Here is a 12,258-nt window from a genome sequence, read left to right as displayed (position 1 = left end):
TCCTGAGAAAAATTTCCAAGGCTTTCTGAGGTCAAGCCCTGAATGCCACTGCGCGGAATAAATTATCTCTATGCGAAATTCAACTCGGATTCAAATTCCGTTCTTTATTCCTGTACGTGCTCGGAATACATTGCATGTTTGGGAATGCTTTCAGTGAGCTATATACAGACTCGCAAGGTTAGATTAAATTTTGTTGACCGGACTTGGTCAAGCAGACTCGACGTGATGATTCTCCACCGAGGTGTTTCATGCACCTGCACACGTTCAGAAACTTAGAATTGAAATGATGCCAGACTGTTCACTTTTGTTTTGAATGTTGCTTACAACATTTAGATGTAATTTTTGTCACAACTTTTGTCTTATCAATCAGCAAAAATGACATGAATTTGTTGTGGGCTTTATTTCCTTGTCTTTTGTATTCTCGGGCTCCCAAAATAAACGGCTACTCTTGCTTTCAATTCAAAATGACTGACTTGTGAATAAGGCCAATTGCCAGATTTGCCGTCCACAGACTTTTCACAACATCGATCGTGCATTTTCACAAACAATCCGACCATAAACTTTGCCATTTCTATAAGTACTCAAGTCATTGTAGGGTATGTACCCAAGCAGAAAATGGGCAAATGTCCGAGGTCAGTTTTATTCTTCGGGTTTTTTTTAAAGATGGTGTGGGCATTCAGGTCAAAACAAATGACCCGAATTCAGACATCCTACGTTAACAAATGTTAAAGCGTGAGAGTTGCCACACCATCTGCATGATAAATGTGAGCCATTACATGAACATGTACATCATCTCTGTGGGAAAAAAACACCTTAAATCGTCCCATGTGAGCAACTTCTTTGAGTAAAGTGGCGACGTGCAGAGTTGCCAAGTACATCTATACCCAGAATGCTGTTATTTTGCGTACGTGGATAGGCCTATCGTATTTATCAGTTAGCTGTGCCAAATAATGTTCGGCAAAACAATAAAAAAACATGCTCGCAGAAAACCCATATTGGATTTCAATGACGCCCCGCCAAACCAACAGCGAGGCATGATGAGGCCCGATTAGTGTTGAATCTGAAAGGAAACAGTTGGCAGCGGTAACATGTAACAATATAAGCCTGTGTGCACAGTTGCATCTATCTCAGCAGCCGGGTTTTCGCATTCGAACCCAACTGGCATAAACTTGGACCTATACCCCTGCACGCTAGTTGGACACTGAGAACTTAAAGCGATTAAGATCTAATCCCCTCGATGGATTTGGAAGGATATGGGAAAATATAGGGATATCGTTAAATTAAAAAAATGGTCATCACCATTGCTTCAGAAAGGACATCCCACCACCTTTCCGATGCTAACCATTTCCAGATTTTTCCCAGCATCCTTTATTCAGAGTTAAAAGAATTGTATTCCGGATCATGCATCTTAGAATGCATCTTTCGCAAGCAGTCAAGTTGCTGTTGATCTTTTTAAACGCGCATACGCTGATGCCCTGGATGTTTCAAGATTATGTTAGAGATAATCATACTTTACGTGTAATCGAATCATCTCGTCGTTTGCAAAACCGGACCAGAATAATTACTCCCGAGAGGTGTATTTGTTGGTTTGTTTGGTTGGTGTGTGTTGTCCAATTCCACCGTGTGGACGCCTAGTAACTCACGAAACCAGGTTACTTATTCATGAATTTTGTGTGAAAAAGGAAGGCAGACATGAATATATAGACCCAATTCTAGCCATGCAAGAGAACATTTTAATAAGCCTAGAACGTGTACCATTTGTTGGAATTTGAAAGCCAGGATTTTAAGTCCTTTTCAGTGCAGAGCTAAATTTCAGTCATTCATGGCTTGGTTCAAGGCCTTCATTTCATTTGTGAGAAAGTAGTGCGCTATTTGAACTCACAAAACACTGTGCCCTTTCTATGCAGTATAGAGTGTATTATAGTTCAGTGCAGCCCTATGGAGAAAAGTTGAATGCTGACGGCGTGTGCTGAACAAACAAGTTTGAATCGTTCAGTCGAATTCTTAGGCTTAATTGGATACCGCAACTCTGCAGTTGGCCTTCCAGTCAAGCGTTTCAAAAGTAGGCCCTATAATGAGAGTTTTCTGAAATTGACAGTCACAAACCCCATGTAGTCGCGTAAATTTGTGTCAGGTTCCCAGATGGTTTGCACTCATTGAAACCTTCGTCGCGACTTGGCCGCGGACAAAGTTGCGTCAAGTTGTCGGAGTACAGCGTATACAATTACGCTCTGGTTTGATGACGGGCGTACGTTGTTTGTCAGTTGAGTGATTGGCATTTCGCCGGTTACTCAACGAAATAGCTTCCCATAAATAGATTACGTTAAATCTTCCAGCTTCCACAAAAGATATAAACTCATGAAGTCTGAGTTTCGGACGCTTGGGGGGGGGGGGCTGGTCTACTGACGTCAAACACCGTCTCTTCCGTGACTGTTCGGTGCTTTCGGCGATTGTTACGATCACGCTGGAAACTAACAAGCTTAATGCTTGCGAGACGATTGTAGCGATACAGCAGGGCATGCTTCATCAAATATATAGATTTGTTTCTATTTGCATCCCAGTAGGGTGTATTTTTGTTAAAAGATACTCTCTAATAGGCCTGTAAAACCTAGGAGTGCCTTCATTGACAACACGTTGACATACAACGCTACGAAAAGCAAACTCGAAGCACTCTCGTAGATCCCATACGCATAGAGGACGCATAAGGCCTACCTTATGCGGCTAAAAATTGCTTACTTTGATCCTGCCCTAAACCCAGGCTTTGACAATTCTGCAGACATCCTCAATAGATTTATTGTTTCCCTGTATTTCGGCAGGTATCTTTCCGTTAAGTTGGACACCAAGAACATAGTCACCATGAAGGTACTTCTGCTCGTTGCGATGTGTGTCGGCCTGGTTTGCTCCGCCAGCCTCTTTGGTAAGTATTGTAAACTTATTCATAATGGCTCTTCGTCCAAATAAAGCAAATTTACGGCGTTTTTAAATTTAACTAAGAGATAGAAGCGGGGACTTTTAGTCAAATCCATGGATCGAGAAGTTTCTCAGTTCCTTGGACATTGTACGATGCTGTAATGTTTATGTGCCTATCATAGTGGTCGAGATAACCATGATTTCGATGATTTCGACTCACTGTTCATGCAATTCATGTGTCCTTTTCGTTCCTTACCTGTAAAGACATAAAATCAATGAATTACTTCTAGACTTGAAAATTATCTTACAATTTTTTTTGATATTTTATTAGGAAACAGATATATAACGACATCTTTTTACAGAAACAATGCTTCGTTTAAAATTGATCAACTCATTTAATCGTCTTTGTAGAATACAATTCGTTGTATTTGTGCCTGTTTTTAAGTTTGGAGTGTGCAGATTCGGACTATTGGTGGTTTTTGGTATTCTTCGTTACCAAGTTGATTTGTATGCAATTGGTAAGGTTTGGTTTAAAATTAACATTCATTACTTATCACAGGCGTGCAGTGAAAAGTGCAACAGAAGTTGATGGCTGGTGTGATTAGTGTAAAAAATATAGCTGGAGTCGTTATTCTTCGGTTTCTAATCAATCTGTTTTGATAGAGCACTCTCAATCCATAGCAAGGAAAATAAAGACACAAACATCTCCAATCTTCCAATGACTGAAACACATTACAGCGTCTTGAATCGTGGTTTCGTGTCTTTGAATTATGCTCTTTGGTGTGATTCACTTGTCTGTAGCCGAGGAACGCAGTCTGGATGATCTGAAGGCGCAGCTGGTCCGTGAATTGAAGGACAGACTCGCCCAAGGTAGGCCACCCTGTTGCGGAGATTAAGTTTTCCACACTCCTCTTTTTGTCTTTTCATCAATTCTGCTCTTTGAAAAACAATGCATCTTTCTTAAACCGAAGTCATGGGTTTCAAGCGCTCGGCTACTCTAAATTCCAAAGAGTTGAAAATTCACTATTCGAGTGAAAATTCAATCCCTCCGATTGAAATTAAGGAACAGACGAATTGGGGTAAAATTGCTTCACTCCAAAAGATTGAAATTCCACTCGAGCTTCCACTGGAGGGGGATTATTTTCAGCCTTGTTCAGTCTAAATTCAGAGTGATTTTCACTCTAAAACGTCTTGTCCCTAATTTCACTCGTTCTGATAATGAATGATAACATTCTCATCTGAATGAATGTTTCTGCCGAGGAAGAGGAACGCAAAGCCATCATTCAGGATTATCGATAAATATCCATAAAGTGTTGACAGAGAAGATGCGAATCAAAATCTATATGTAACTATTGACCTTGTGAACAGCACTTGTCTAAGTAACAAAATTGCGCTTTTTTGACGAAAATGCTGCCTGGCGTGACCCAAAATTGAAACGCTTGTGGACGAAATTTTGATGTAGAAATTACCAAACTTGTCTCATCTTTTGAAAGGCCGATATGTGTTTTTCTTTCTTCGGAATGAAAAGACGCAGGATACGGAGCTACAAAGAAAAGCTGCCAACTTGAACCATAAACACTTTCTCTTTCAAACAAAGATATCATAGCTCATAGATGCGAGTGTGCACTTCATCCTTTCATATTAAGGTTGTCTTCTAATTTTTACTTTTCAGCCGAGCAAGAGGAGGAGCGCGAGGCTGTGGGCGAGACAGAGGCTGCAGAGCAACCGGCTGAAGAACGTAAGACACTTCTGTCAAGAAGTTAATCAAAGCTCACATAAGGTGTATTATTCGAATCACTCTTAAGGTCATGCACTCTGGTCAGTTGATAGTTTACTATTCGGTATATTTTTAATGCGGAGCGTTACAAGCAAAAACTCGAAACATTCGACTTATTTAAGGAATTGATTAACTTGACTTTCCCAAGACAACAAAATGTTCTAACCTCTGAGACTTCTCTAGCGTTATTTTGAAGTACAAGTTAGTTTTTTAAATGATTCTTCTGCAAAGTAGGGCAAGCTGACAACTTTCCTGTCTCCCAAAGATGAACAAAACAGAAACCTCATTGAAACGGCGAATGGATCCGTGTGATGAAACGTATGCACAGGGTACCACTCTGGGCACCAGTTATACTAGGAGTCTATATTTGTTCTACAGGCCCAATATTTTCCTTATGTATCCTTATGGCCTTTGGGAGGGGTAAGCTAAATTGTGGGTTTACTTGCTAGCTTTGGAGTCGGGTGACATGAGCCCTTTGCCTGTACCCCCGGCCTCCAATATGAGGGCCAGCTCGTGAGTAAAGCCACTTTTGGCATCACCATTTCCAATGGTTTGTGATCAGTCGCGTGTAACACAGCCATCATCTGTCTTGTGTCAAAAGAAGACAAAATCTCTATGATACAAAGTGTATACTTATTAATAGTGTTTTGAACAAATCATCCAGAAATATTGGTTTCCTTTCAGGCTGTCTTTTATTTATAATCATGGCCCCTGCGCAAGTAGAAAATATACACACGCAGTTCTCACCGACGACAAAATGGCTTGCTTTAATAATACGGTAACTAACTCCGTTCTGCAATGTGTCGGTAGAAATATCTGCACTGACTCATTCGGTTATTTTTTCCATTAACAGAAAGAAACGACTTTGCCGATGCCTTCCAAGAAACTGACCAGGGTAAGAAAAGGATAATTTTTCTGATATCACTTTGAAAAAATTAACTAATGTCAAAAATTGACAATGAGCGTTCTAAATAGTATCCAGTCACCAAAGCAATGTATAGGCCTACCCAGATACTTTTTGTGTGGTTTTTCATGTTTTTCATTGAGCTTCATAACGACAACGAAGTACAGCATCTTTTATGTCGATCATGCTTGATCTTTAGAAAAGACCGACGAACGTAGCCTGGATGAACTGAAGGCAGAACTGATCCGTGCCTTGCAGGACAGACTTGATCAGGGTAAGGCGGGTAGTTACATCCTTGTAGAATTTCACTCACCTGAAAACCCGTGGAATTTCCATCTCTGTGGCGTTTCTTTTAATGCATGTTTCAGAAACACTTTCGTGACATCGGGCATGTTGCGTTCACACTAACTGTCAATGTCGTCCGACTATGGTAAGCAGTAATAAGCACGCCCCTCTGTCCGTCGAAGTTATTGGCTTGTTGGCGACTTAATTCGTCGTACAATGTACATAGACACGTGAATTGTCAGCCGTAGCTCTTGGAGACTAATTCTGATGAGATGAGTTCTTGATCGGCCCCTCATAAATTCTGTTGAATTGGAGTGACTGAAAATATTGTTTGTGAATGCATTTATTCATCCAAAGGGATATTCAAATAAAAAAGTCGAAAGACAATTTGTTATTGAGTGATGGTCTCGGGGAGCATTTCATAAAGAACGAATTTGAATGGGCCTTCTGTTAACCTGGAATTCTTCTGGAAAAAAATCTGTATTAACCCATTCAAGACCGAGTGAACTGAATTAACACAAGTAACAAAATTGCGCTTTATAACGAAAATGCTGCTGCGTGTGACCCCAAATTGAGACGAATGGTCGAAATTTTGATATAACGATGAATAACCTTATCTCATCTTTGGAGAGGCTGGTTTGGAGACGCAGAGTGACTTAGAGAAGCTGCAGGCTCAAACCGTTGACCAGTTCTCTTAAATAATCATTGATGTCAAGGTGGAAAATATCTAGGTCTGATTGTGATCTTCCCTGTTCATAATCTGGTTCTCCTCTAAATTTACCTTTCAGCGGAGGAAGAGGAGGAGCGCGAGGCTGTGGGCGAGACAGAGGCTGCAGAGCAACCGGCTGAAGAACGTAAGACACTTCTGTCAAGAAGTTATTCAAAGCTATAAGGTGTATTATTTGAAGCACTATTAAGGTCATGCACTCTGGTCAGTTGATAGTATACTATTCGGTATATTTTCAATGTAGAGCATTACAAGCAAAACCTCAAAACATTCGACATGTTTTAAGGATTGGATTAACTTTACTTGACTTCCCCAAGACAACTATTCTTACTTCTGAGACTTCTCTAGCGTTAGTTTGAAGTTACAAGTTAGTTTTAGTTGGCTGAATGACTCAACAGCAAAGTAGTGCAAGCTGACAACTTTCCTGTCTCCCAAAGATGAACAAAACAGAAACCTCATTGAAACGGCAAATGGATCCGTGTAATGAAACGTATGCATAGGGTACCAGTGTGGGCACCAGTTATACAAGGAGTCTATTTGTTCAACGGGCCCAGCAGTTTCCTTAAGTAACCTCATGGCCTTTGGGAGGGGTAAGCTAAATTGTGGGTTTACTTGCTAGCTCAGGAGTCGGGTGACATGAGCCCTTTGCTTGTACCCCCCGGCCTCCAATCTGAGGGCCAGCTCGTAAGTAAAGCCAGTTTGGGCATCACCATTTCCAATGGTTTGTGATCAGTCATTTGTGACACAACCATCATCTTTAGTGTAAAAAGATGAAATCTCTATGAGACAAAGTGTACACTTATTAATAGTGTTTTGAGCAAATCATCCTGAAATATTGGTTTCCTTTCAGGCTGTCTTTTATGTATAATCATGGCCCCCTGCGCAAGTAGAAAATATGCACACGCAGTTCTGTTCCGCTATGTGTCGGTATTTTTAGAGGTAGAAATATCCGCAGTGACTCGTTCGGTTATTTTTCCGTTCACAGAAAGAAACGACTTTGCCGATGCCTTCCAAGAAACTGACCAGGGTAAGAAAAGGATAACTTTCCTGATCTCACTTTGGAAAAATCAATTCATGTCAAAAATTGACAATGAGCATTCTAAATAGTTTCCAGTCACCAAAGCAATGTATAGGCCTACCCAGATACCTTTTGTGTGGTTTCTCATGTTTTTCATTAAGCTTTACTTCATAACGACAACGAAGTACAGCATCTTTTATGTCGATCATGCTTGATCTTTAGAAAAGACCGACGAACGTAGCCTGGATGAACTGAAGGCAGAACTGATCCGTGCCTTGCAGGACAGACTGAATCAGGGTAAGGCGGGTAGTTACAGCGACCATCTTTGTAGCAATTCACTCGCCTGAAAACGGTGGAATTTCCATCTCTGTGGCGTTTCTTTTAATGCATGTTTCAGAAACACTTTCGTTATATCAGGCGTGTCGCGATCGCAGAAAACTGCCAATGCCTTCCAAAGTCTTGGTTATGGCCCACGTTAACAAGCTTTCCCCTTTATCATGAGGTTCTCCTCTTATTTCTACTTTTCAGCTGATGAAGAAGAGGAGCGCGAGGCTATGGACGAGACAGAGACTGCACAGGAACCGGCTGAAGAACGTAAGACAGTAACTTAAGCCAAGAAGTCGTCTCCGTAGCTTTTGCAGGCTCACACTGTTTCCCAGTTTTTATATTTAATGAAAACACTCCTTAGGTCGGTCAGTCTGTAGTTCACAATTTCGGTTTGTCATATGCAGAGCAAGTTTATACTGCGCGTGTACATAAAAAACCTCGAAATATCCAACACATTAATGATTTCTACGAATAAATTGGCTTCCCTAAGAAAAACAAATTCCAACTTTCGAGACTTACAGCTTTAGTTTTAGTTGATTGAATGACTCTTCAGCAAAATGGGGCAAGTTAACAACTTTCCTGCCTCCTAAAGATAACCAAAACAAAATATCATTCAAATGCAAAATAAGTCCGTGTGATGAAACGTACGCAGGGGATGCATGTAAGCACCAGAGGCATATTTACGAGGGAGCTCGTGAGTAAAGCCAATGTTAACATCACTATTTCCGGTGGTCTGTGATCAGTTATGCGTGACACAGCCATCATCTTTCTGTTGTCAAAGATAGAAAACAAATTACCCACGATACAAAGCGTACAATTAGCGTACACTGAGTAATGTTCAGCTGTTACTGAGCAAATCATCCTGAAATCTTGATTTCCTTTTAGTATTACCGCAAGTAGTAATGCTCACGCCGCCCTAACCGGCGGCAAAAAGGCTTCCCGAAAAATGGTACCAAACGTGTAGGTATCAAGATAGAACTGTCCACAGTGACCCATTTTGGTGTTTATATTCCCTTAACAGAAAGAAATGGCTTTGCCGATGCCTTCAGAGAGAATGACCAGGGTAAGTAGGCCTACAGGAAAAAGTATCCTAATCTCACTTTGGAAAAAAAAATCAGTTCATGATAAAAATTTGAGTATGCATGCCAAAGATTTCCTGGCTGAATTCGTCATCTACCCAATCATATTCATTATGGTTCATACGTATTCCAACGATTTCTTTCAGCTGGTTGCTACCATGTTTCTTTTTCACACAGTAGAGCCTTCAAATTCATTTCCAGGCGTCGAATAGTGCACTGGGACAAATTCAATTTAGAACTAATTTCATTCAATGGGGGCGATTCACAATAGTGCGCCACCATGAGTTTGCAACCAGTTAGCCAATGACAGCGCGCGAAATTTTTCGGCCCTTTCCGAACGCACATTGGGTCGACAAATTTCGCGCATTGTGATTGGTCAACGCATTGCAATCTCTTGACGGCGCACTATTGTGAAACGCCCGTATTGAGCAGTGAATAACCATCAGTCGATTTCGCTCTGGGTGACTGAAATGAGAAATTCCGAATTTTACTTTCTTTGTCGTCTATGGGCAATGCATGTTCGCACTGTGAGCCTTCAAATTGTAAAACCTCAAGATAGGAGGAATATAAGGCAAATTGAGATGCGTATAAAACAGAAAGGCAGGTTACAAATAGAAATCTCTCTTCGTAGATGTGCATGTATACCGAGATTTTACGGATTCTCTTGACCAATGGTTCATTTTCTTTTTTATTCACATTTTAAAGTATTTTTTTTGCTTTCATGTTGCATTCGGCTTTTTTTTCATCCTTTTTAGACATTCCCACAATGTCCATTTGATGTAAATAATTTTACTTTGCTGTTATTTTTCCTTTTCATAAGTGTTTAAATTGTGGGGTCAAATTCTCAAACCAGTCACTGTCAGTGCCATATGTTGTCCACCATATTTAAAACGGGCTAAAACTACGAGCAGATTTGATGAAGGTTGTCTGATAACGGTGGAAGTATAACTAAGACTGAATTAACACAGGTTCTAATGGAAAGAAGCAGTAGTAGAGAACTGACAGTTCTGGATCACACGCCCTTTTCCGCCGTTTTCAGCAAAAACCCCTGGGTAGTACATCGACTCAAAAAATCGGGGGAATCCCCTAAAAATCTGGAATTCCAGATTTCCCCCGGTACCTCATCGACCCAAAAAATCCGGCTCTAAAATACCGGGTGAATATATACATTCTGAGCCAAAATCTCTTTTACCCATCACACGCAGTATTCCCTCCGGTCGTACTCGCTACGCTCGCTCACCTTTTGACCCCGGCTGACTAAACAACTCGTGACTGGCACAAACAAAAAGGGATTTCCCCTTGCGAACAAGTCGAGACTTGCCCGATCTGAACTCTGGACCTTGGCTCTGTTCAAAGCAAAACACGCTATGTTTACAACCGCCTTAAATAAATGGTCTATATATAAAAATACAAAAAACATGTCAAGTCAAGGCGCCAGAAAAAATGATAAAAATTTTATAAATCTATATATAAAAAGAGACATGAGCTATCAACAACATCGACCTATATTAACGAACTTTATTCGATTTAAGAAGGTGTTTTTGGAAGATTTTATTAAACGGTATAAGATCCCATTACCGTCACCTAGGCGCAAATATCATACACGATCAGAGCTAATAAAAGCTATCAGAGAGGATCAAAAACAATTTAGATATCTCCCGCGTCAGTCATATCGGCAGCTGTTGAAAACGGTACAAAAATATAATATTCCTTATGCAAACAAAGACAGATACGTCAAACAGGACTTTATTGATGTGATTAAAGCTTATACACAACCTAAAGAACTGGAGGAAGTAGACATTAAACGTATAAGGCGTTTTAAAGATAATTTTCGTAATTGGGAGTTGATTCCTCGCTTCTATGAAGACGATTTAATACATTTTTTTGATTTTTATAAGCAGTTGATAGAGAAAACAGCGTTAGTTGAACTCAAAGAAATCGGGAGTTACAAATTACAAACACATCTTAAAGTGCAGTTTAGATTGGAAAAAATTGACGGAACGATTGACTACGGCACCTTTCCCTTTCAGAGTGATCAAGACGTAGTAACGAGTAAACCAAGCGTTAAAAATGCACTCGCTAAGCAACGCGAAGAACAAATCGAACAGGTGGAGGCTCATACACAAAAAGGCTCGGGGTGGATCTTTGACAAAGTTGTCGCTTTTTACGTCAACGTGGTTAAATATAATCCAGTCGGTTCTTCTTACATTCCGTTGCCTAAGGAATTGTTAGACAAAAAAGCAATCATAAATGTCCAAAATAAAGATCAAGAATGCATCCGATGGGCGTTGAGAGCAGCTTTGAAGCTGTATTCAGACGGAGTCAAAAGTCAGCTAGAAACAAATCCAAAATATAAAATAAATAAGGAGCGACCTTCGACTTACCGGTCAGAATCGGATGGTTTAAATTTTACAAACATAAGCTTTCCAACACCGATTTCACAAATTCCACGTATCGAATCGCAAAATAACTTGGCGATCAATGTGTTTGGTTATACCAAAAAAGACGGTATTTACATTCTGCACAAAAGCAAGCGGCCAGAAGAAGGAGCGAGTGAAGCGAGCGGACTACGAGCGCAGCGAGAACCAATCAATTTACTTTTATTTAACAAGGATGAGAAGAACCATTATTGTTGGATTAAAAACTTTTCTCGGTTGACGGGTGACATCAATAAACACGACGGTAAAAAATACTGGTGTTTCAAGTGCATGACACATTTCCTAACTGAAGAAAAGTTAGCCAGTCACAAAGAAGATTGCCAAGGCTTAAACGTTCCTACGTGTAAAGTTGAAATGCCAGTCAAAGGCGAGAATATACTCAAGTTCAAAAATTACAAAAATAAGCAAGACGCGCCTTTTGCCATTTACGCCGATTTTGAGTCTGTTTTAGAAAAATTACCGCTGACTGACACAAACACGGTGAAAACTCAGATTCACAGGCCTTGCGGGTACTCATACGCAGTCGTCAGATGCGATGGAGTTTGCACTAGCCGAAAAACATATAGAGGCCAAGACGCGGCTGTAGATTTTGTAGAATCACTTTCTCAGGAAACAGAGAAAATAAATGAAACGTTTAAAAACAAAGAGCCGTTGATTTGGAACGATCAATTACAAAAAATTTACGAAAAATGTAATAGATGCTGGATCTGCGAAAAGTTGATAGATCGAGCAAAAGCGGATGAACGAAGTGAGAACGAACGAAGTGAGTATGAATCTCACTGTCAATGTGATA

General features: G+C 40.3%; 1 protein-coding gene across 6 annotated transcripts in view; it reads left to right on the top strand.

Annotated features, from left to right (window-relative positions):
- LOC110989173 (uncharacterized) overlaps positions 1–12,258 on the top strand; it is a 33,878-nt gene that overhangs the window by 1,221 nt on the left and 20,399 nt on the right. For 3 of the 6 annotated variants that reach the window (XM_087135956.1, XM_087135952.1, XM_087135953.1), the window contains exons 2-11: positions 2,817–2,917; positions 3,712–3,780; positions 4,583–4,648; positions 5,541–5,582; positions 5,791–5,865; positions 6,665–6,730; positions 7,589–7,630; positions 7,844–7,918; positions 8,150–8,215; positions 8,970–9,011. In XM_087135956.1, the coding sequence (XP_086992082.1) occupies positions 2,857–2,917; positions 3,712–3,780; positions 4,583–4,648; positions 5,541–5,582; positions 5,791–5,865; positions 6,665–6,730; positions 7,589–7,630; positions 7,844–7,918; positions 8,150–8,215; positions 8,970–9,011 (604 nt within the window). In that variant the 5' untranslated portion in view covers positions 2,817–2,856. The remainder of the gene's footprint in view (positions 1–2,816; positions 2,918–3,711; positions 3,781–4,582; positions 4,649–5,540; positions 5,583–5,790; positions 5,866–6,664; positions 6,731–7,588; positions 7,631–7,843; positions 7,919–8,149; positions 8,216–8,969; positions 9,012–12,258) is intronic. The other 3 variants (XM_022253345.2, XM_087135955.1, XM_087135954.1) reach the window with 3 other exon arrangements.

Source organism: Acanthaster planci, linkage group LG04 (assembly GCF_054643075.1).
Source record: "Acanthaster planci isolate LZ-2023a linkage group LG04, COTS_SCS, whole genome shotgun sequence".
Taxonomy (NCBI): domain Eukaryota; kingdom Metazoa; phylum Echinodermata; class Asteroidea; order Valvatida; family Acanthasteridae; genus Acanthaster; species Acanthaster planci.
This window is presented reverse-complemented; position numbering and strand designations above follow the sequence as displayed.